We start from the raw sequence: 25,235 nt of genomic DNA, 5'->3' as shown, positions 1-25,235 counted from the left end.
CCTGATTGGCTCAGCGCTGAGAGGCAGCAGTCACTCACCCATTCATGAATTCATGAATGGGTGTGTGAGTGAAACCTGCCTCTGATTGGTCAGGACTGTGACCAATCAGAGGCAGATCATTCAGCAGGCGGGGATTTTAAAGCCCCGCCGGCTGAATAGTGCCGAGAAGCAGTCCAGGAGAACTGACAGCGGCCGCGGCTGGACTCTGGCTGCAGCGGAAAGGTGAGTATACAATTTTTTTTTTATTTTAACACATTTTAGGATGAATTGCAGGGAAGGGCTTATATATTTAAGCCCTTCCCGACAATTCACCCCGCGCACGCCGGCAGCCCATTGCTTTCAATGGAGCGGCTGTATTGCCGGCTCCATTGAATTCAATGGGCAAACATCGTTCTTCTCTGTCACAGCTGTTACAGCTGTGGCAGAGAAGAATGATTTGTCTTCTATATGTTCTCAATGGGGTCGGCGCTGCTGCCGCTGGCCCCATTGAGCGCATATAGAGAAGAGAACAGGAATCGCAGATCGCAGATAGGTGCGATCTGCGATTTCTGTTCTATAATTTATCGGACGAGCGCATAAAAAGCGCTCATGTGTCCGATACCATTGCAAAGCAATGGTTTTATAAAATCGCCGGACGCATGCGCAAATCGCGGCTAAAAACGCCCGTCTGACTAAGGCCTTACTCCCCTTTCTCTCCTCTATCCCTTTTTTGGGTTGTGTTCATGTATTCCTCAAAATACATTATAATCAGTCATCATATATTTATATCTCCAGCTCATACTTAGCTGAAATCTTCACTAATACTTTGTGCATCCAAAACTTTGCTGTTTGACTAAAGATCAGAAAAATATTCTTATATGTAATTTTAGTTTTTGGGACACCTTTTCTCTGATCTGAAAATTGAACCATTTTAACTATACGAAATCTTTACTAAACCTTTTGATCTCATTCTGATGAATTTACAGTATTTCCAGTATATCTCTATCTTGATCAAAGACACAACTCTTGAATAGAGAGCAAGTATTTTATTATGATTTTTACATGTTTCGTGGAATACACATGAAGCAGCAAATGTACGTTAATGTCCATATAATGCCTCATTAGGTTTTAAAGTGGTGAAGACATAGACACTCTACAGATATGCAAATACGTTTTAGTAACAGACATCATTGGTTGTACTTGCCAATGGTTTTGGCTCAGAAGAGTTCACCAGAAAAATATCAAGTGGTTCATTTGCCATTGATTTAGCAATATGTGATTCACTAAGAGTTGTCGGATTTCTTCACAAAACACAATTCATTTGTTTGGAGACTGTTTTTTTTATTCAGTGTATCCCACTGAAAACACTTTAATAATGAGGAAAAATATCAGTATGCTGAGGTTGTATATCAATGTTACAGATGTAAAAATACATATACATTTTGTGATAGATGAGACCAGTCCTTCTCTTCCAGTGATAGAGGAACCTATATACTACTTGTATTCAAGAAAAAGGAAAGGGAGATACCTGAGTTGGACAATCAGACTCGATTGATCCAATGAATATTTACCAAAATAATTAACAAAACTGTTTTTTGAATGATCAGAGTTTATGATCCTTAAGAAGTGCTAAACCGATAGCAATTCAGTAATTAAAGAGAACATATTAACAAATCCTAAAACTCATTATGAAATGTGTTCATTTCCAATGGTTTCAGTCTACTGATAATAATGCTGGTAGTATTGTTGAGCGTAGAGCTGATGCAAATAGTTTCTATACTGATATTCATCCTCATACCTTCCATAGGTTTCACCTTTTACTCCTCTAGGCTCAACAGCATTCTCATGATAATAATAGCCATTTTCATATTGATACCCGTTATTATCGGGTTCATATACAGGTGCCGTGCTTGGAACACCACCATTGCTTCCTTCCTCAGTACCTAGGTTATCATAATCATTACTTCTAGGGAGTTCAGCAGGAACGGCAGCTGTTTCCTCAATAATAGCGACTTGTGTAGGTTGTGCTTCAGTACTGCTTTCTTGGATGATGCTTGTGGTCTCATTCTGACTTGCAGTTGTTTCTTCTACCTATCAGCAGAAGAAAAACAATAAAACGTGTATGCTTCTCTTAAATTTTGGAAGCCTGCTGTAAAAAATGAAGCCAGGAACCTGATTGGTTATTATAGGTGGGAAAGTATTGAATTCTATTTTACGCAGTAATGTTATGTGCATAAGAAGAAGTACGTATGCAAAAGACAGGCATTGTAGTTAAATTTTACTAACAGGGCATCAGACGCTGAGCATGCAGCTTTGTCATAATTAACCTTTGTAATGTTTTAGTAAGAGAGAAGTATCACACATGTTGTAGACTTTGAATTGTTGAATTTGTGGGGGGGTGCCACACTATATAACCTGTTGGATTGGAACAATAAAACAGAAGAGCTTGGAAACATCACTTGACCGTTTCTCATTGTTTTCTTCTCTGAAGCTTCAAATAATAATTAGGCATACCTGATTAATAAGGCTACGATACCCCTTGAGTATCACCTAAATTAAGTGATTACCTTAATACTTTAACATGGGAATCTGTTTTACTTTTTCCTTGTACAACTTTTGATAAATCTCCTCCAATGGGTTTAATGAAGAGTTGTTACCTCTGGAGCAGACGTTCCTCCATTCTCCTCCTCAGCACCTTCAGAGTCTGCCTCTTCCTCTGCCCCATTTCCTTCTGATTCCTCTGCTCCTGTTTCCTCTGATGCAGCATTGTTTCCATTTTTACCAGCATCCACCGACTCTTCCTGCTATAATCAGATAAGTAAAATAACATATAATACCAGAAAAATAGCAGTTAACTATTAAAACACACAGGAAAGCAACACAGTAGTATTTCTTTCATTTTCTGGCTATGACTGGCCTGTTTTTTTTACCACGTTTTGCCCTGTTGCATTTATTTATTGAGGGTTTGATGTTGCACCAAATATCAGTATTTTATCTTAGCTCCTGTCTTCATTCTTAGAAGAGTCATCTGGAATCTATATAACCAGAGCAGCGCATCTCTGCCTTTTGTTGTGTTTGAGGTTAACCTCTATGGTGGTTTAGAAGCAAGAATACATTACTGGGAAAAGGTCTTTGCAATGAGTCATAAAACCACAGGATTTAAAAACAGGATAGAAGATTCCATGCCACATTGTTTTGTATTCTGCACATACAAATTTAGTAAAGTGAAAAGTTTACTTTAAAAAACTTTATGAAGGATAGGAATCGCTCATTTCCTTCAGCTGCCATTTTACTGTTTATTCTCCTTTTCACACTGAATTTTACAAATTGTTTAGATTTTTTTTGGCAAATATCAGTGGGGTTAATATATGCTGTGTATTCAGTGTGTGAGCAATGCAAAATGAAATGTGTAAAAATAAATAGATGATAAAATCATGACCAACCATATCTGCAAGCCTGACCTGTAAACATAAATGTCACACTTTATGTATCAAAATCAGCATATAAGAATGAAAAATACAATTAAAATGTCCATAATGGGTAATGTAACCTCTTCAGCACAAGGGTATTTCCATTCAAAAGGACCAGACACTTTTTAGGGATTTTACCCATGTGCTAGTTGTACAGTTCTATTCTTTTTCATTAGCTATAGCTACCAAAATTATTTTTGCTGTATTTTTTTTTCTTGACATACAGGGCTATTTTTGAATGTTTTTTACAGATTTTTTTCCCTATTTTTTAGAAGCCCCAAAATTTCTTTACACTTTTAGTTGTTTATTAGAGATGAGCGAGCACCAAAATGCTCGGGTGCTCGTTACTCGGGACGAAATTATCGCGATGCTCGAGGGTTCGTTTCGAGTAACGAACCCCATTGAAGTCAATGGGCGACCCGAGCATTTTTGTATTTCGCCGATGCTCGCTAAGGTTTCCTTGTGTGAAAATCTGGGCAATTCAAGAAAGTGATGGGAACGACACAGCAACGGATAGGGCAGGCGAGGGGCTACATGTTGGGCTGCATCTCAAGTTCACAGGTCCCACTATTAAGCCACAATAGCGGCAAGAGTGGGCCCCCCCCCTCCCAAAAACTTTTACTTCTGAAAAGCCCTCATTAGCATGGCATACCTTAGCTAAGCACCACACTACCTCCAACAAAGCACAATCACTGCCTGCATGACACTCCACTGCCACTTCTCCTGGGTTACATGCTGCCCAACCCCCCCTCCCCCCTCCCCCCTACAGCGCACACCAAAGTGTCCCTGCGCAGCCTTCAGCTGCCCTCATGCCACACCACCCTCATGTCTATTTAGAAGTGCGTCTGCCATGACGAGAAACCGCAGGCACACACTGCAGAGGGTTGGCACGGCTAGGCAGCGACCCTCTTTAAAAGGGGCGGGGCGATAGCCCACAATGCTGTACAGAAGCAATGAGAAATAGAATCCTGTGCCACCGCCATCAGGAGCTGCACACGTGGGCATAGCAATGGGGAACCTATGTGCCACACACTATTCATTCTGTCAAGGTGTCTGCATGCCCCAGTCAGACCGCGGTTTTTAATTCATAGACACAGGCAGGTACAACTCCCTATTGTGAAGTCCCTGTGGACCCACAGCATGGGTGGCTCCCTGGAACCCACCGGCGGTACATAAAAATATCCCATTGCATTGCCCAACACAGCTGAGGTAGTAATGTCGTGCTTAATGCAGGTAGGCTTCGGCCCACACTGCATGCCCCAGTCAGACTGGGGTTCTTTACAAGTGGAAACAGATGCATTTATAATTCCCTGTGGACCCACAGCATGGGTGGGTGCCAGGAAGCCACCGGCGGTACATAGAAATATCCCATTGCATTGCCCAACACAGCTGAGGTAGTAATGTCGTGCTTAATACAGGTGGGCTTCGGCCCACACTGCATGCCCCAGTCAGACTGGGGTTCTTTACAAGTGGACAGATGTAGGTTAAACTCCGTGTGCACCTACAGCATGGGTGGCTCCCTGGAACCCACCGGCGGTACATAAAAATATCCCATTGCATTGCCCAACACAGCTGAGGTAGTAATGTCGTGCTTAATGCAGGTGGGCTTCGGCCCACACTGCATGCCCCAGTCAGACTGGGGTTCTTTACAAGTGGAAACAGATGCATTTATAATTCGCTGTGGACCCACAGCATGGGTGGGTGCCAGGAAGCCACCGGCGGTACACAGAAATATCCCATTGCATTGCCCAACACAGCTGAGGTAGTAATGTCGTGCTTAATACAGGTGGGCTTCGGCCCACACTGCATGCCCCAGTCAGACTGGGGTTCTTTACAAGTGGACAGATGTAGGTTAAACTCCGTGTGCACCTACAGCATGGGTGGCTCCCTGGAACCCACCGGCGGTACATAAAAATATCCCATTGCATTGCCCAACACAGCTGAGATAGTAATGTCGTGCTTAATGCAGGTGGGCTTCGGCCCACACTGCATGCCCCAGTCAGACTGGGGTTCTTTACAAGTGGAAACAGATGCATTTATAATTCCCTGTGGACCCACAGCATGGGTGGGTGCCAGGAAGCCACCGGCGGTACATAGAAATATCCCATTGCATTGCCCAACACAGCTGAGGTAGTAATGTCGTGCTTAATACAGGTGGGCTTCGGCCCACACTGCATGCCCCAGTCAGACTGGGGTTCTTTACAAGTGGACAGATGTAGGTTAAACTCCGTGTGCACCTACAGCATGGGTGGCTCCCTGGAACCCACCGGCGGTACATAAAAATATCCCATTGCATTGCCCAACACAGCTGAGGTAGTAATGTCGTGCTTAATGCAGGTGGGCTTCGGCCCACACTGCATGCCCCAGTCAGACTGGGGTTCTTTACAAGTGGAAACAGATGCATTTATAATTCCCTGTGGACCCACAGCATGGGTGGGTGCCAGGAAGCCACCGGCGGTACATAGAAATATCCCATTGCATTGCCCAACACAGCTGAGGTAGTAATGTCGTGCTTAATACAGGTGGGCTTCGGCCCACACTGCATGCCCCAGTCAGACTGGGGTTCTTTACAAGTGGAAACAGATGCATTTATAATTCCCTGTGGACCCACAGCATGGGTGGGTGCCAGAAAGCCACCGGTGGTACATAGAAATATCCCATTGCATTGCCCAACACAGCTGAGGTAGTAATATCGTGCTTAATACAGGTGGGCTTCGGCCCACACTGCATGCCCCAGTCAGACTGGGGTTCTTTACAAGTGGACAGATGTAGGTTAAACTCCGTGTGCACCTACAGCATGGGTGGCTCCCAGGAAGCCACCGGCGGTACATAGAAATATCCCATTGCATTGCCCAACACAGCTGAGGTAGTAATGTTGTGCTTAATGCACGTGGGCTTCGGCCCACACTGCATGCCCCAGTCAGACTGGGGTTCTTTACAAGTGGAAACAGATGCATTTATAATTCCCTGTGGGCCCACAGCATGGGTGGGTGCCAGGAAGCCATCGGCGGTACATAGAAATATCCCATTGCATTGCCCAACACAGCTGAGGTAGTAATGTCGTGCTTAATACAGGTGGGCTTCGGCCCACACTGCATGCCCCAGTCAGACTGGGGTTCTTTACAAGTGGACAGATGTAGGTTAAACTCCGTGTGCACCTACAGCATGGGTGGCTCCCTGGAACCCACCGGCGATACACAAAAATATCCCATTGCATTGCCCAACACAGCGGATGTAACGTCAGCTGTAATGCAGGTGGGCTCAAGAATTCATTTGATTACACTGTAGGCGAGGGCCCACAAAAATTGCTGTATCAACAGTACTAATGTACATCCAAAAAATTGGCCATGCCCAACCAAGATGGCAGGTGAAACCCATTAATCGCTTTGGTTAATGTGGCTTAAGTGGTAACTAGGCCTGGAGGCAGCCCAGTTTAACGAAAAATTGGTTCAAGTTAAAGTTTCAACGCTTTTAAGAGCATTGAAACATATAAAAATTGTTTAGAAAAATTATGAGTGAGCCTTGTGGCCCTAAGAAAAATTGCCCGTTCAGCGTGATTACGTGAGGTTTCAGGAGGAGGAGCAGAAGGAGGAGGAGGAATATTAGACACAGATTGATGAAGCAGAAATGTCCCCGTTTTGGATGGTGAGAGAGAACGTAGCTTCCATCCGCGGGTGCAGCCTACGTATTGCTTACGTATCACTGCTGTCCGCTGGTGGAGAAGAGAAGTTTGGGGAAATCCAGGCTTTGTTCATCTTGATGAGTGTAAGCCTGTTGGCACTGTCGTTTGACAGGTGGGTACGCTTATCCGTGATGATTCCCCCAGCCACACTAAACACACTCTCTGACAAGACGCTAGCCGCAGGACAAGCAAGCACCTCCAGGGCATACAGCGCGAGTTCAGGCCACGTGTCCAGCTTCGACACCCAAAAAGTGTCACACAAGTATAGTGTAGCAGAGTTATTAACTCTAGCAGAGCAGGTATTTGCCAGTCAGGAAAGACAATGGCGCTAGGCTGCAGTAAAGCGTAGCTGGTTGCGTCTGATTTTTGTACGTTGTACACGCAGCACACACGTACACGGAGACCTTAGGACTGACACAGGCAGGCCAAATATAATTTTTTTCCTTTTTAGCTTAGGGAAGACCCCACTGCGTGTATTCAATGAATAATAAATGTCTTCTGGCCCTGCCTACACAATTCTATCCCTGTAGTATTAATGCTGGGTGCAATGCTCTGCACAGCCGGTTTTGAGAAAAAAAAAAAATATGCAACACTGCTAACAGCAGCCTGGACAGTACTGCACACGGATAGAAGTGGCCCTAGAAAGGACCGTTGGGGTTCTTGAAGCCTACACTAACTCCTAACACTCTCCCTGCCTAACCCCCACTTCTGTCCCTATTGCAGGGCGCAATGCTCTGCAGATCCAATTTTGGACAAAAAAAAAAAAAAATACTGTGCTAACACAGTACTGCACACTAGTAGATGTGGCCCTGAGAAGGGCCGTTGGGGTTCTTGAAGCCTACACTGACTCCTAACGCTCTCCCTACAGCAGCACCAGCAGCAGCACTTTCCCTCAGCTAAGTCACAAGGCATGTGTGGCGAGCCGCGGGAGGGGCCGATTTTTATACTCGGGTGACATCTGATCGCCCTAGCCACTCACAGCAGGGGGGTGGTATAGGGCTTGAACGTCACAGGGGGAAGTTGTAATGCCTTCCCTGTCTTTCAATTGGCCAGAAAAGCACGCTAACGTCTCAGAGAGGAAACTGAAAGTAACCGGAACACTGCGTGGTACTCGTTACGGGTAACGAGCATCCCGAACACCCTAATATTCGCACGAATATCAAGCTCGGACGAGTACGTTCGCTCATCTCTATTGTTTATTTTTAAAATTAGTATATTTACGCTAAAACAAAGTACAGAATTGGGTTCCTCATTTTGTTATGGAGATTTTGATATACAGTGATCTCTCGTCTATCGTGTGGTTTACATTCCAGAGACCCCCGCAATACGTGAATATCAGCGAAGTAGCAGCGCTATATTTACACAAATCAATCTGCTGGGTGAACTGCCAAACAATCGCAAAAGTGAACAAACAGACCGATGCTACGATCAGTGAGCCAATCAGCGCCCGATACAGAACACATTCCATCAGCCAATAGTGTGCCGTGTACAATCTTGCGTTGGCAAGCGCTAGTGGTGTATTTTATTTCCTATATGTACCGCAAAATTCTGCGATATAGCGAAAAACTTTGTAAAAACAGAATTATATATGGTCTATCTAAAATCTGCAATGCACTGAAGCCGCAATCATTGAACCGCGATATAGCGAGGGATCGCTGTACAATTTGTATAGTCTTGGATTACAGGGCAAACATGGCGACAGTTTAGGTTGGCATTGGCGGCGGGTCGTTTTCTTTTCTATATATACATATTTTTATTTTATTCTGCAATTTTTTAAAACTTATTTTTGTAACAATTACCTTTACATTGCAGGAGCAGGCGCTTTAATTCTCCGCCATATTTTACTATCACCCGGGATTAAAGCCCAGGACCAGCGCTGTAAATTTACAGTGCTTGGTCTTTAATGGGTTAAGAACATACTATTAAAAAAGTTTTTAATTTGGGTGATTTCACTATTTTTACACACTATGAGGACTAGTGCCGTAAAGTCCCAAATGGTTGTACTCCTCTCTAAAGCCCAACTTGCCAACTGTGTGCCAGTTCAGAGCTTTACTGCCTGGGGTTCTTTAGAAGCCAAAAAATTGTTAAAAAGGAACTACACTATAGACATTTTATATCAATTAACAAAAGGTTTCATGTAACAAGAATTCACAGGTAGCGACGTTTCAGACTTATAGTCCTTCTTTGGGATGAGGAGAAGAGAATCCAGAGAAAAAAAGGAAGCAATAGAAAGGGTCAGAGAAGTGATCCCTAGGGGAATTCAATAGTACGGTAATAGTTTGGGGGAAACTTGCATTTTATTAGTAGCAGCTACAAAGAAAGAACTAGAAGAGAATCCAGAGAAGAAAATGATATGAACAAGATAGTGGGGGAAGTGATACCTAAGAAATTTGAATAGTAACAGGCATCCATCCAGGAAAAAAACATCTCTACAAATATGTATATAAAATAGTGTCTGTATTGAAAAAAAAGTGCAAAATTCACTGAAAACTGAACCCGAAATTCTAGCCTTCACACCAGCTTACTAAAATTTGATAAAAAGGTCTTATTATTAAAGAGCACAACCTAACAGACACTCCACTCACCCAGCCTTCAGCTCTGATCTGGCGGTGGCAGTAAAGAGTCTGTGACCACAAACCTCTTTCCCCCGGTGTCTGTGTGCACCATACTGTCCGCAGCATGGATGCCAAGGGGAAAGGTCAAAGATTTAGAAGAGACTGCTGCCATGGGATCGGAGCTGGGTGAGTGCTGTGCCTGTAGGGATGCTGCCTGGTCAGAGGTCAATAAGGGAATCACTATTATACTGGGACTACTATGGGGGTCACTTATTACTACTGAGGCCAATATAGGGGACATTATTTCTAGTGGGACCACCAATATAGGGGATGCTATTACTACCGGGGTCACTGTGGGGGACCCTATTACTAGTTGGGTCACTATTACTACTGCGGCCACTATGGTGGTCACTATTATTATACAATTGCTTACAATTACAATCGGCCCTTTGAAGGCAACCATAATTGCAATGTGGCCCTTGGTGAAAATGAGTTTGACACCCCTGCTATAGAGCTTTATTATATATTATTTCTATATATTTTTATTTGAATATTGCATGCAAAATAGAGAAAGAAAACATTGAGTCGCCGGCCATTCACATACCTCATCAGAGCCATCTTCATTTTCCTCTGAAGAATCGCTTCCCTAAAATATTTCATAAAACACATCATGTGGTCTGAGGGCAATTTTTATTTAAGAGAAATATGTAATCACAGGTAATGATAATACTATCAGTAGTAACAGGGTACCTAGAATTGAGGGAGAAGGTAGAGAGCGCTTAGTCCACCTTCACACGTGGCGTATTTACTGCTAGCTTTCCACAGTGGAAAATCCATAGCGAATCTGCATCAAAATCTGCAGTTGCCAAATCTGCTCCTAAATGGTGTGGATTTGGCTGCATTTTAATTGCAGACCTGCCTTTAGATTTAACTCTTGTATTTCAAGTTTTTCAAAAACGCTGCGGATTCGTTGTGGAAATTTTCTGCACCAAGTCAATGTCAGACCTTTTAACAAGCCTTATAACAATGACTGGGAATTATGAGCCAAAGCCAGAGTCTTCTCCAGAAGGAAAAGATTATCATGGCTGTCTTTTCCTACTGGAGAAGATTCTATCTTTGACTCATATTCCCAGTCATTGTTACAAGGTCTGACATTGACTTGCAGGAATGCTGCCTTCCAATAGGTGGTGCTGTAGAGGTATTGTTCCATCATTCCATTTGCATATTTCCCAGAGGAGCATGGATGGCCTTATAAGTCTCCTCACACCTTCTAGCTGCTCTCCCTAAGGAGAAACAATATCCTTCCCGACCCCAAAAATGTATCCGCACATTGCCACAAATCCACCACAAATTCCAGTGTGTGCTTGAGGCATAAAAAGTACTTGCTACATAGAAGAGCTTGTTCTTACCTTGGCATAAGTTATGTATCTTGGAGGTGCCTGGAAGTACATGTGTCTGAGAACGTTGCTGTATCTGTTTCCTACTGCCTGGCGGATGAAAAATACATTGTTTCACTGATTGTACATTCTGCTACTGAGACAGCAAATACATCGTACAGCGTCTTATTAAGTGAAGCTCCCTTTGTAGTCACTTTCAATGATATATTATGTAACGGCATTATCAGCAGTGTTGTGAAATATTATTAGATGTCCCCTAATATGCCATTGTGCACATTTGCGTACACAAAAAACACGCAATAATGCTCCCATTCATTGAAATGGGTTCTATTCACTGTGTTTGTTCAGGGGTAATGCGCTGCACAAATACGCTACCAGCATGTGCTATGAGGGAGCGGAACTTTGTATGGAGGAGGAAGGGAAGTAATGGATTCAGTCTTTTCTATGGTGTGTCAGCAGCTGGTAGTGAGATAAATGCTGGGACTTTTAGTTCTTGTCTCTTCCTTCCTGCAGTATCCTCTGACATCCCATAATAAGAGCCTGGAAGTGCTGGGAGTTGTAGTTCTCTTCGCTTATACATCCTCTCTGTAATGTCATTTGGTATCACACAATGACACCATGAAAATGCTGGGATTTGTAGTTCTCCCCTTCCATATTCTCTCCCTATAATTTCTTCTTATAACCCATAATGGCCTGGACATGCTGGGAGCTGTAGTTCTTTTATACAGGGGTGTAGCTGTGGTAAGGGGGCAACCAGGGCATAAGTTCAGGGACAGCTAGGATTTTCCTGTCCTAGACAACCGAAAATATACCTCATTAACCCCTCACTGTCAAATGAATTACTATGGATGTGACTATTAGCCCTTTCTCTTCTGTAGACCACCAGAGTTCTGCCTGTTAACCCCCTCCCTGCCTTAGACCACCAGGCATGTGCCCTTCACTGCCTGAAGCCACTAAGGATGTTGCAATTAAGCTTTTCACTACCTTCTCCAAGTTTCTGAAACCCATAGCATGCCTCTCTTAAAGGGGTTAAGTAGTAGTTAAACCCCCCCCCCCAAAAAAAAAAAAACACCAAAAACAACACAATGCACTACTGGCATCTTCTATGTCCCTCTAGTGCAGCATAGTTGCTCTGGTAGCCGCCTGTTGGCCTTTGCTTACAGGCTGCCAGCAATGATGTGCTGTAATGGCATGTGACCACTACAGCCGATCACTGGCCTCAGCATCCATGATTGCGAAGAAATTCTTCGTCACGTCTCTGTGGGTAACTATAAGTCCTGGCTTGTACTGACAGCTACAGACTTTGCAAAGAAATGACTGTCATCTCCACTATAAAGAACTATAACTCCCTGCATGCCCTGATAGTTCTAGACTTTCAGGACATGCTGATAGTTATAGTGGGTATTAGTGCAGTATGTCTCCCCTGGAAGTATGGGTTGGCCGGACTCACCAACAGGTAACGCCCGAAGCTCGCAAAAGCTCCCGATTAGCAGAGACATACAACACTAGTAACGCTCAGTACTAGTAGCCGGTTCCTGGCTCTGGCATTACTACAGCAGGAAGCTCCTGAACACTCCTCTTGACCGGCATTGGTTGGGATGAGGAGGGCTGGGAGCCGCCTACTAGTACTAGTTCTAGTGTAGTATGTCTCCACCAATCGGGAGCTGTGGCCAGCACCTGCATTACCTGTAGGTGAGCCCAGCCAACCCATACTTCCAGTGGAGACATACTACACTAATACCATTATAGTCTTCCCCACCAGAGGTGTAACTGGAAGCTCCAGGGCCCCAGTGCAAAAACTGTAACCAGGCCCCCAACTATAATGCTTTATTCATAGTACTGGGCTCCCTATATGGAGAAGAGAGGCCTTATGGGCCCCCTAAGGCTCCTGGGCCGGGTGCAACCGCACCCCCTGCCTCCCCTATAGTTACGCCAGTGTTCCCCACAGAGTAAAGGAGTACTCCCGTTGACAGTATATGCCAAAAATGCCACATATGGGATCCCCGCATTTCGGGGACACAGTCCCTTTCTCAGAAATGGCTAGATAGAGTATGGTAGATGATAGGGCAGACGTGCTTGGCGTAATCAACAAAAAAAAGAATAACAGCACCTAAAATGCAATAGAACGCGTGTATACTGGCTGTTTTATTAACTGATATAGAAGAATTGGGTTAATTCCCTTGCTTCAATTATCTTTCTGATCAAAAGGGTTGCACCTAGGGTCCATGGTCTTTAATTTTCAGCAAGTAACATTAATGTGCCCCGTTATATAGGGTGGCAAAATGTGGACTGGCAGAACCTTATATGTCTTAAAAAAAAATCTGTTTTTAAATTATATTCTTAATATGTCACTCCACCCTCCTCTTTTCTTCTTTGGATTTACCTACCAGGACTATTGGGTCCACTTACTCACATCCACCTATTGTTACCTGCTGCAATCCCCATCTACGTTATTGGAGATGCAGCCTCAAACAATGATTTATCCCCAGAAGGAGAAAGATTACCTCCCTGGATTCACATTGATGGCCTCTTATCTAGCTAGCCAGAATCCTACTGTACACCGATGTGGGGCGAAGTCCCACGAAACAGCTGTAAGTTCATGGATATTCAGATTTGGCTCACATCCCATATTGCAAGGCCTGTCGGATATTGATTCAAAGGGTAGCTACTAAAGATGAGCGAGCATACTCGCTAAGGCAAACTACCCGAGTGAGTAGTGCCTTATTCGAGTACCTGCCCGCTCGTCTCTAAAGATTCGGCTGCCGGCGGGGGGCAGGGAGCGGCGGGGGAGAGCAGGGAGGAACGGAGGGGAGATCTCTCTCTCCCTCTCTCCCCCCCCCCCCCCCCGCTTCCCCCTGCTCACCGCCACAACTCACCTCTCACCCGCGCCGGCAGCCGAATCTTTAGATCGTAGCAAGAAAGACAATCGACGACAGCACACGCCAAAGCTCTATCTGAGGGAAGAACCCACTGGGCAGGAAGTTGCACGCTTCTTAATCGGTCCTGGATCCACTGGACCGAGTTTAAGAGGAATCAATGTGTAAAGAGGTGAAGCAGCATCCACGGAAATTATTTCAAACGCTTTAATTCCTCCAGCATAAAAAAACGTTTCAGCCAACAAAGACCACAAGTTGGTTGAAACGTTGTTTTATGCTGGGGGAATTAAAGCGTTTGAAATAATTTCCGTGGATGCTGCTTCACCTCTTTACACATTGAGCCGAATCTTTAGAGACGAGCGGGCAGGTACTCGAATAAGGCAATACTTGCTTGAGTAGTTTGCCTTAGCGAGTATGCTCGCTCATCTCTAGTAGCTACCATTCCAATAGGTAACACTATGGAGAATTTTTCAATCACTTATCTCTATGGGGCAGTCTGAGATACAGCCGAGTACAATCTCTGGCAGCCCCATAGAAATGAAGGGAGCAATAATGCGCATGCAAGACTATCACTTCTTTCCTTCAGGGACACTTGCAGGATCTCCATTCTAATGGGGGTACCTGCAGTAGGACTACATCTCAGTAATAATTTATCACCAATCCTGTGGATAGGCATTAAGTTAAATTCGCGGGACAACCCCTTTTATGAGTCAATCTAAAAACACATAATAGACAGACTACTAAATAATAAAGTGTAATACAAAATGTATTTCTCTATTGGTAAATAATAATAATAATAATCTTTATTTGTATAGCGCCAACATATTCCGCAGCGCTTACATAGACAGGGGGAATACAGAAAGACAAAAGTACAAAAAATTACAGAACGACGGTTACAATCGTAATCAGTTGGTGGAAACAATAGGGAAGGGTCCTGCTCCAACGAGCTTACATACTACAAGTAATGGGGGGATACAAAAGGTAAAGGGCTGGAGATGTGCACGGTATAGCGGGGTGGAGAGTGAGGGATTCTATACACAAACAATGGTCAGATGTTTGGCCGTGTGACGGCAGAATCGGTATGACTGCAGGGGCAGTTTATGACAGCTAGCAGGGATTGCAGTCAATAGGTCAGGGAGCATGTTATCAGGTGGCATACAGAGGAGTCGGTTTAGGGTATGCGGTATGCCTCCCTGAAAAGGTGCGTTTTTAGAGCACGCCTGAAGTTTTTCGAGTCCTGGATTGCCCGGGTATCCTTTGGTAATGCGTTCCAGAGGGCTGGTGCTGCTCTGGAGAAATCTTGGAGGCGGGAGTGAGAAGTTCGAATTAGAGGGGTGTGCAGTCTAGTTTCGTTTGCCGAGCGGAGAGCCCGGGCTGGGTGATGGATTGTGATGAGGGAGGCAATATAGGGGGGCGCTGCACTGTGGAGGGCTTTGTGGATTAGGGTAGTAAGTTTAAATTGAAATCTGTATTTAACGGGCAGCCAGTGCAGTGACTGGCACAGGGCAGAGGCGTCCGAGTAGCGGCTGGACAGGAATATGAGCCGGGCTGCGGCATTCCGGATGGATTGGAGAGGGTAGAGTCTGGTGCAGGGGAGGCCGATCAGCAATGAGTTGCAATAGTCGAGTCGTGAGTGGATGAGGGCAACAACAAGTGTTTTCAGCGTGTCTATGGTGAGAAAAGAGCGGATTCTTGCGATATTCTTGAGGTGCAGCTGACATGTTCGGGCGAGAGATTGGATGTATGGGGTAAATGAGAGATCGGAGTCGAATATGACCCCAAGGCAGCGGGCATGCTGTTTGGGAGTTATGGTGGTGCCACACACTGAGATGGAGATGTCAGGATGAGGTCGGTTTGTGGAGGGTGGAAATACCAGTAAGTCAGTTTTAGAGAGGTTTAGTTTTAGGTAGAGAGAGGACATAGTGTTGGAGACAGCAGACAGACAGTTGGTGATGTTTTGGAGGAAAGGTGCAGAGATGTCACGGGAAGAGGTATATAGCTGGGTGTCATCAGCATAGAGGTGGTATTGGAGGCCAAAGCTCCTGATGGTTTGTCCAACAGGGGCTGTGTAAATAGAGAAAAGGAGGGGGCCGAGGACTGAGCCTTGGGGGACCCCAACAGCAAGGGGAAGAGGAGGGGAGGTAGAGCCAGCAAAGGAGACACTGAAGTAGCGGTCAGATAGGTAGGAGGAGAACCAGGAGAGAGCGGTGTCCTTTAGGCCGATGGAGCGAAGCATACTGAGGAGGAGTTTATGGTCAACAGTGTCAAATGCTGCGGAGAGGTCGAGGAGGATCAGTAGGGAATAGTCGCCCCTCGATTTGGCTGTCAGTAGGTCGTTTGATACCCTTGTAAGGGCAGTTTCTGTCGAGTGTTGGGGTCAGAAGCCAGACTGTAGGGGGTCGAGGAGAGAGTTCTCTGATAGATAGCTTACAAGGCGGGAGTAAACCAGCCGTTCAAGTAGTTTGGAGATAAAGGGGAGGTTTGAGATGGGTCGGTAATTGGCAACGTCAGTCGCGTCAAGAGTCGGCTTCTTTAGCAGTGGGGATATGATGGCGTGTTTGAAAGAAGAGGGAAAGATGCCAGAGGTCAGAGAGAGGTTGAATATAGTGGTGAGATGGGAGATGACCACTGGGGAGAGGGATCGGAGGAGGTGTGAGGGGAGAGGGTCGCTAGCGCAGGTGGTGGGGCGAGCAGAGAAGAGCCGTTTGGAGACTTCTTCCTCTGTCGCTGGTCTGAGTACAGACATTGAGCAGGACCTAGATGCAGTGCTGACAAGACTAGGGTCAGGCCTAGTCTGGGATTGGGAAGTTATTTCCTGACGGATGTCATCAATTTTTTTTTTGAAATAGGCAGCCAGCTCTACAGCACTGAGATCCGTCACTGGGGGCTGCGGTTTAGGACCGAGAAGGGAGTGAAAAGTATCAAAGAGCCGTTTAGGGTTGTGGGATAATGAGGAGACGAGAGAGGTGAAATAGACTTGTTTGGCATGATGGAGGGTGAGGTTGTAGGTTCTGAGCATGAATTTGTAATGGAGAAAGTCTGTGGATGTTTGCGACTTCCTCCACAGCCGTTCAGCACTTCTAGAGCACCGCTGGATAAAGCGCGTTTGAGGCGTGAGCCAGGGTTACCGCAGTCTACATCGGATGGCTTGGATCCTGGGGGGAGCCGCTTCATCCAGGGCATGTTTGAGAGCGGTGTTGTAGCGATCGGCAGCCAGGTTGGGGCAGGAGAGGAGAGAGATAGGGGACAGAGAGGACTGTAGGGACTCAGCAAAATCTTGGGTGTATATGGCCTCAAACTTCCTATAGGTACGGTAGGTAGGTGGGTGTGGAGAGATGTTAGGGAGCGTGACAGAGAAAGAGAGGATGTTATGATCTGAGAGCAGGAGAGGGGAGTTAGTGAAGTTGGAAGCAGAGCAGAGACGGAGGAAGACCAGATCCAGAGTGTTGCCATCCCTGTGAGTGGGAGAGGCTGAGAGTTGAGAGAGACCAAGGGAGGAGGTGAGCGAAAGAAGCTGAGAGGCAGATGGGGAGTTGGGGTCATTAGTGGGGATGTTAAAATCGCCTAAGATGAGGGTTGGGATTTCGCAGGATAGGAAATGGGGAAGCCAGGCGGCAAAGTGGTCCAAAAACAGGCGAGCAGCACCTGGGGGGCGGTAGATAACTGCTATTCGCATGGACAGTGGGCGGAAAAGCCGTAACGTATGTACCTCAAATGATGGAAAGGTGAGTGAGGGTACAGGGGGGATGACCTGGTAGGTACAATTTGGGGAGAGAAGAGCACCTACTTCTCCACCACGCCTGTCATCTGGTCTCGGGGTATGGGAGAACTGCAGGCCATTGTAAGACAGTGCAGCAGGGGATGCCGTGTCAGACTGCTGTATCCATGTTTCTGGAGCAAGCAGATTAAAAGAATGGGCAGTAAAATAGTCGTGGATGGTGGGGAGTTTATTACATGCTGACTGGCAATTCCAGAGGGCACATTGAAAGGAGTCAGGGTAGGGTTCGCGTGGGCTAGCAGTTGGGCTTGAGGGGTGTCTTAGTGAGTCAGGTAGGGAGTAGTAGTTAGGAGCAGTGGAGGGTGGGCCAGGATTGGGAGAGATACCCCCAGCTGCTAGTAGCAGCAAGATAGCAAGCGTGATCAGATGGTTAGGAGATTTATGGGGGTGGCAGTTATATTTGTTAGTGGTATTAGGGGGTGTGAGGCGTAGTAAGAAAGTATAGAGTGCATGTGAGCTGTGCATAGGGGAGGACAGGAGAGAGGGGCTAATGTGAATAGTGCCCCCTGGAGGTGGGCACTTGAAAGAAATTCTTAGACTGAGAGCAAGGATGAGAACAGAAGTGACAGCATTAGCGATAGCTTTGAAGTGAAAAGCATTTGAACAGAGTTTGTGGCGTACCTGTATATGAATGAGCGTGCTCTCAATGTGCATTTTTGCTTTTCATCTATGGTTGGTTTTATGTGGACAGAATGGTCAATTTCATTACACAGTTCAGTGAATATGACAAAAACACTGGCAGGCAATGGAGAGAAAGGGATATTTATCTAACCATTTTGCATAAACTAGTTATATAGTAGGTAAAGCAGTGGTTGGGGGTCAAGTATTGGTCTAGTCCATCCAGAAAGGCTCCACTTTGAAAATAGATTTTGCGTGCTTATAAAATAAGTGCCATCACATTTTTTGCTGGGCTATGTATTCACTTTAATGATCATTTACAGTGCGACTTCTAAAGTAGAGGAGGTGAACGCGACGTTCCTCTATAATCATGTAATTGCAGGTATTCTCTGCCAAAACATATATAGATGGTGATCCCACACATACACTTACAGCATTTGTTCCAAACGCTTTAAAATAACATTTTATCTGCACACAGCTAAAATTCGCATCCACTGGCCAAGACACAAATGTATTTGTGTGCGCATAATTTGCATTCGCAATATGCAGAGAATTGAAGCCATTGATATAACGTGCAAAAAAATAGAACGCGCTCTACTTTGTGCACATTTGCACACCAAAGGGCCCCATAGAAGTCTGTAAGGGGTGCACAAATGCACAGGCAATATGCAGTGGGATGCGCAAAATATGGGAATCACATCTGGACCTCATTACACTAAATAGTCTTTTAAGTCATGGAGTATATACCTCTCCCATTTGAACAGGCCCTGTGTGCACAAAAAAGTACAGTAATACGTTCACGACCCAATTGCGCATACGCCTGTGTGAAGCCACCCTTTATATAAGGATCTCCCAAACCCCCATCTGTAGAGGAAGAAGCTCTTGAAATATAAAGAGTTAATGTAGTTTTATGAGCTTGCTCTTTTGCAATACATCTATATCTTTAAAATGATGAAGTAAGGACGGGTTCGCATCGGGTTCAGCGCAGATCCTGGACCAAAATACCAGAATATATAGCACTGCATGCAACGCTTTTTCTTCCAATAAAATGCTGGGTAGCTCGGCGGAAACCGAATGGACTCAATTATAGTCAATTGAGTCTATTTGATGCTGTTCCATCATAAGACAGATCCGTTTGACCAAAAACACGCACAAAAACACTAGCAAATACACTCGTCTTAAGAAGCCCTAAGGTTGTTTTGATACCCCAGAAAATAAAATATATCACTTACCCCTTTTTCATCAGAATCATCCCCTTTCCATTTCCTTTGGAAACGATTTATCTTAAAAGTGAAAATATTTAGTACACATTAGCTGAAATTCCCTTTTTTCTGTATAAGAATAGTTTAGCAAAGGGGTTTTTCAAAACAAAAAATAAATAACGGACAGGAAGCACCATAATATAAATACATTCTAAGTTGTAGGAGATCAGACATAAGGCCTGCTTGTGAACCCAGAAATGTTCTAGTACATGTTATAGGCGGGTATTGGCAATACTAGTCTACAAGGTACAATGTCTGCTAAAAAAAAACCATTTCCGCGGTGTGATTACATTCATCTTGTCAAACATCACCAAGATGCACTTCACCCATCTCAGTAGAATGCACATTATTAGGAAATCATTACACAACATAGAGGACACTATACAGTTAGAAATGGATCTGGACAAGTTGGGGCAAAAAAGTGGCCAATGAGGCTTAACACTGATAAATATAGGGTTCTGCACATGGGCAGAGGAAATACATGTCACCATTACACACTAAATGGGAAACCACTGGGACACGCTGACAGGACTTGGGGATTTTAGTTAAAAGAACCTGTCCTAGGCTCATGCTAGCCATGCTCGGGCAGAAGAAACCCAATGACAGGTTCCTTTAACTAAACTCTCCAAGTAATTTTTCATGTCAGTATGCCCAGTGCACCCATGTGTGTGTTATTCTGAAATGCCATGGAGTTGACTTAGAGCTCAGTTCCAAGTCAACTTTAAAATGTGTTTATTCTGAAACACCTCAGCATTTCAAAATAACACATACATGGGGACAATGGGCCTACCTGTCCTGGATTCATGCTGTCTGTGGTTTGTGCAGCATGAACCTTTTAACGGGTTCCTTTTAACTGTAAATGCAACTGGAGCAACTAGTGTCAGGCAGCTGCTACAAAGGCGAATCGGATTATGAGGTGCATCAGAAGAGGTCTAGGGGTGCATGACGAGAACATTGATCTTCATCTTTACAAGTCACTGGTCAGACCACCCATGGAATATTGTGACAATGTTGGGCATCAGTACTCAAGAAGGACATATCAGAGCTTGAGTGGGTTCAAAGGCGGGCAACTACAGTAATAAATGGAATGGGCGGACTACAATACCTAGAAAGGTTATCAAAATTTGGGTTATTCACTTTAGATGAAAAAAAAAAAAAACGACTGAGAGGTGACCTAATAACTATGTATAAATATATCAGGGATAATACAAATATCTTCCCTATCATTTATTTATACCCAGGACTGTGACTGTAACAAGGGGGCGCCCTCTGCTTCTAGAGGAAAGAAGGTTTATTCACTGATAGAGAAGGGGGTTCTTTACTGTAACAGCAGTGAGACTGCGGAACTCTCTGCCTGAGGACATGTTGATGGAGAACTCACTAATAGATTATAAGCGGGGCCTGGATGTCTTTTTTTAGCGTTACAATATTACATGTTATATCGCTGATTACTTCAGAGGGGTCGGTGATCCAGGGATTATTATGATTGCAAGATTGGAGTCGGGAAGGAATTTTTTCCCTAAAATGAGGAAAATTGGCTTCTACCTCATGGTGTTTTTTGCCTTCCTCTGGATCAACATTGCAGGATAATAGGCTGAAGTGGATGGAAAAAAGTCTTTTTTTTTCAACCTTTACACATTATGTTACTATTATGATTGTTCTTTAAAGGGGTTTTCTGGGATTTGGTGACCTGCCTTCAGGACACATATCAGATCCATGGAGGTTTGGCAATCAGCTGTTTGAAGAGGCCACGGTGTCCAGGCAAGCACTGCAGCTCTTCACTGCATACCAGGCACAACACTGTACATTTTGTAGTGGTGGCGCTTGGTATAGCAGCTTAATCTTATTCACTTGAATGGGACTGAGCTGCACTTAGTCCACATCGTGAATAACTTGACATCACTCGCCTGAAAGGAGGGTTGGTGTTGATCGTAACACTGCGCCACTTCAAGCAACTGATCAGTGGGGATCTCCGGCAACGGACTCACACCAATTTTAAACTGATGAACGCACCAATCTAAAATTGATGATCTAACCTGGGGATAGGTCATCAATATTTTAATTCCGGACAACCCGTTTTATATTAGTTGTCTGTAAGGGCTCTCTCGCACATACGCTTTTTACCGCGATTACCGTGACGTTTTAAACACCGCGGTATAATGCTCCCATTGATTTCAATGGGGCCTTGCAGTCATGCACTCGATTGCGGTGCTTTCTAGCGCCACGATTTTCAAGCGCTGTCTGCTCTATTTTGCCATGTTTAGCGCACCTCATCACCCATCAAAATTATAGGGTGTGCTAAAACACGCTGTCAGACGCAGGAACCTGCATCCGAAAAATAAAGTAAAATCGCTGCAAAGCGCCGCAATCAAAATTATGGCATTATACTGAGCACATGTGTGAGAGTGGCCTATGGGTCTGTAATGGCAGATTCCTCCGTGCATTTTACCACTTTGCTGCAGACCATGTGTTAATGCAAATATTTCCATATGAAGTTTATTTTAGGCTTGTATTTTGTACTGTCACTTTAAGGATGACTGTGTATTTGTAATGACATGTAGCCATGTGTGTGGTGGTGGCTTTTGCACATGTATGTAGGAGTGAGAATGGAGCACCTTTAAATTGCAATTTTTGCACTTGTTCTGAGTTTTGTACATGCAGGAACTGCTGACCGATGCTCCCACAAGTGTTTTGATGCACCCAGCACTGTGGCACAAATCCTTGCCGTTGTTTGCAAGCAAGCCTAAAGCTGATTAATTGCTGAATGAGAAAGCAAGTGCCTTGCTGCCAGGTGACAAACACCTCTGGCACCGGTCAGTGTCGCCACCCAAGAAGGAGACTGTTGTTAAAGTGTCTGTTAAAGCATCACCATGTGGCCTATAAGTTTGCTTTGCCGACAAATTGTCCCACGTAATACCAACTTATCACGCATAATAGTAAGATTGCAAGACGTTCTCCAGCTGAAGCGGTAATTTACCCTGACCATATTGGTGCTGCTGGTCATGTCCTCCCTGGCCCATAAGGTGAGCCTGGCGTTGACCTACATGTCAACATGACTTGCCTACATTGCATAGGGGTAAGTAGTTTAGCCTACCTCCATATACTTTTATGAAAGTTCAGTACAGTTTAGTGAATAGAGGGGGCTGACAGAAAGATGTAATCTCATTCACACATGTCTGCCTCCTTGCTCCAGAGGACAGCACTGAGAGGAAGATGAGTGCCACCGGTCAAGATGACTTGGTGCTTGTGACATCAACGACTGTTGGCAGTCTGTACTTTAATCTACAAGTGCTTGGATGTAAAATGTATTTCTAATATTGCTTTTATAAGAATAAAATAATGATAAAATATTTAATACTATCAGATAATGAGATGTTAAATCTATATAAAATGTCACCACTTATTGTTTCTTACTCACATAAAACGCACTGCTGAGACCCCAAAGAACGATAAATATGAGTGCCGTCTTCATTTTGCTGTCAATTAAAAAGAGATGCACAAGCTTAGGAAGATTATGATACATTACATTTTAATGGGATTGTCCAGGGTTCGAAAAGCAAGGCTGCTTTTTTCCAAACACAGTGCCACCCTTGTCCATAGCGTCATGTGTGATATTGCAGTTTAGCTCTATTGAAGTGAATGAGAGCTGAGCTGCAGTACCAGACACAACCCATGTAAAAGGGCCGTGTTGTGTTTGCAAGAAAGCAGCCATGTTTTTCTTATCGTGGACAATCCCTTTAAGGAGTCTGTTTGAGAAAAGCATCACAGACCCAGATCAGCTCTGTTAGTGACTGATGTCACTACAGGTGGATATTTTACCCCGTAACTGGGGCTCCTATGGACGCCTCAGCTATAGTGGAAAAGTATGAAATTAAAAAAAACAAAACAATGTGATGTAAATGACCCCAGACTAAATATATATATATATATATATATATATATATATATATACTAAAACTGTCACCATATGCACCCTGTAATCCAAAACTATAGAAGTTATATATCAAGACGTCTGAACAAAAATGAGGAAGCCATTCCTATACTTTATTTTATAGCTGTAAACATACTAATTTTAAAAACAAATAAAAAAAACAATTTCTTTACTGTTTTATCCCTAATAAAACTGAAAAATGGGGAAAATGTCAGTGAAAGTAAATATATTAAAAAATAGCCCCATATGTCATGGGAAAAAAAACTGAAAAAATAATTCTGGTAGCGGAAGAAAAAAAAAGGGGCAATTAAACCACCACATGGGTATAATCTTTAAAATGTGTCTGGTCCTTTAGGAGCAAAACACCCAAGTCCTTAAGGGGTTATTACATAAAAGAAACATGTAAAGATCTTTGAAAACAATAATAATGCAACAATAATTTGTGTATATTGATTTCCCTCCCCATCCTCCTTTACCCTTATAATTAAAGACAGTACAAAATGTCCTATTAAGGTGCCTTCCCATTTTCGGCCCTTTAACATCTCCTTTGATACCCACTCACCAGAAGAGCACTTAAGCACCTACTACTCCATGTGGTTTTCTTATTATACTGGCCAAAGACGTCATTAAATTGTTACTGAAGCGTTTTTCTTCTTAATAGTTTTACTGATATCTATCTGCATTTAAGCATTGATGTCATACTTTTGCCATTGGCTCAGCATACGTATTCAGTATACAACTATCCCTCTTTCCTTGTAGTATTTATAAGTTTAGAAGTGTAGCTACAGTTTAATCATAATTAGCACCAGTTTGTATGCTTGTACCCAAACTGCAGAGCACCTGAACCCCTTTGTACCACTCTGATACAGTATGAAAATCTTTTATGCAATACTCTAATGGAATTCTCATTGATTTGTCTAGCTCCGTGGTTGAAGCATTGTGGCAGATGTTTCCACTTTCTGAATATGTGTAAGGGTTCTAAAGCTTGTGGTGGTAATCATACATGATCTAGGGTTATGGACTGCAATGATGATGTCTTTTGACTGATATCTAAGAACTATCAGAAGATCACACTTTGATGGATTTCCATTCAAGTTTGCGATGAAAGCTGTTGTTTTACTTGGAATCCCAATTTTCAATAACTATGAAAACCAAGTTTATACCTCACACACTATACTACTAACATTGATGCTCAGTTGAGCAAAAATAATAATAACCAGGCTTAGTTTCCTCCCAGATCAGCTTTATGTAATTCAAAACATCCCAAAGGCACTTGGTCTATATATGCCTTCAAAAGATTTTCTTTAAAGAACGCCATTATCATTTTAAAAACATCCAGAATCAAAGTAAATAAAAAAATAATAAAATAAAATAAGAAATGTTATACATAAATATCATATTGTTGTCAGGCAAATAGAGGGCCCCAGAAGGCCATATTTGAAAAGGACACTGTAGATCTTCATTACAATTAGTTAGCCAAAGTCTATTTAATCCATATAGTTACTACTAGTTATTGTCAGCTTCTGAATGAAAATTTATACAAGGATAAAATTTACATAAACACATAAAAGGCAAATAGTAGATAAGTGAATGAATGCTGGAAAAGTCCTTCTTACCTTTTTCAAAGTGTTCTGAAGCTAAGAGTGAAGAGCACAGATTTAGCTTGTTGGATTTGTTGGACATATTG

At 43.8% G+C, this 25,235-nt stretch overlaps 1 protein-coding gene across 1 annotated transcript; it reads right to left on the bottom strand.

The window, feature by feature from the left end:
• Positions 1–1,010: 1,010 nt before the first annotated feature.
• Positions 1,011–25,231, bottom strand: IBSP (integrin binding sialoprotein). The gene is made up of 8 exons (XM_066574833.1): positions 25,165–25,231; positions 23,437–23,467; positions 23,036–23,093; positions 19,588–19,638; positions 11,096–11,173; positions 10,291–10,332; positions 2,637–2,783; positions 1,011–2,070 (listed from the first exon to the last, which is right to left on the bottom strand). The coding sequence occupies exons 1-8, from the start codon at positions 25,229–25,231 to the stop codon at positions 1,699–1,701; spliced, it is 846 nt and encodes a 281-aa protein (XP_066430930.1). The 3' UTR covers positions 1,011–1,698.
• Between the last annotated feature and the right edge of the window lie 4 nt (positions 25,232–25,235).

Source organism: Eleutherodactylus coqui, chromosome 7, assembly GCF_035609145.1.
Source record: "Eleutherodactylus coqui strain aEleCoq1 chromosome 7, aEleCoq1.hap1, whole genome shotgun sequence".
Taxonomy (NCBI): Eukaryota; Metazoa; Chordata; class Amphibia; order Anura; family Eleutherodactylidae; genus Eleutherodactylus; species Eleutherodactylus coqui.
The sequence above is the reverse complement of the archived record's forward strand: the minus strand, read 5'-3'. Positions and strand labels throughout refer to the sequence as shown.

Excerpts from the sequence above, each read along its gene's own strand:
- IBSP (XM_066574833.1), bottom strand. The coding sequence starts at position 25,231 with ATGTCCAACAAATCCAACAAGCTAAATCTGTGCTCTTCACTCTTAGCT. Across the intron at positions 23,094-23,436 it reads ATAGGAGCCCCAGTTACGGG|CAAAATGAAGACGGCACTCA; the intron begins GTAAAATATCCA and ends TTTAATTGACAG. Across the intron at positions 19,639-23,035 it reads GTCTCAGCAGTGCGTTTTAT|ATAAATCGTTTCCAAAGGAA; the intron begins GTGAGTAAGAAA and ends TTCACTTTTAAG.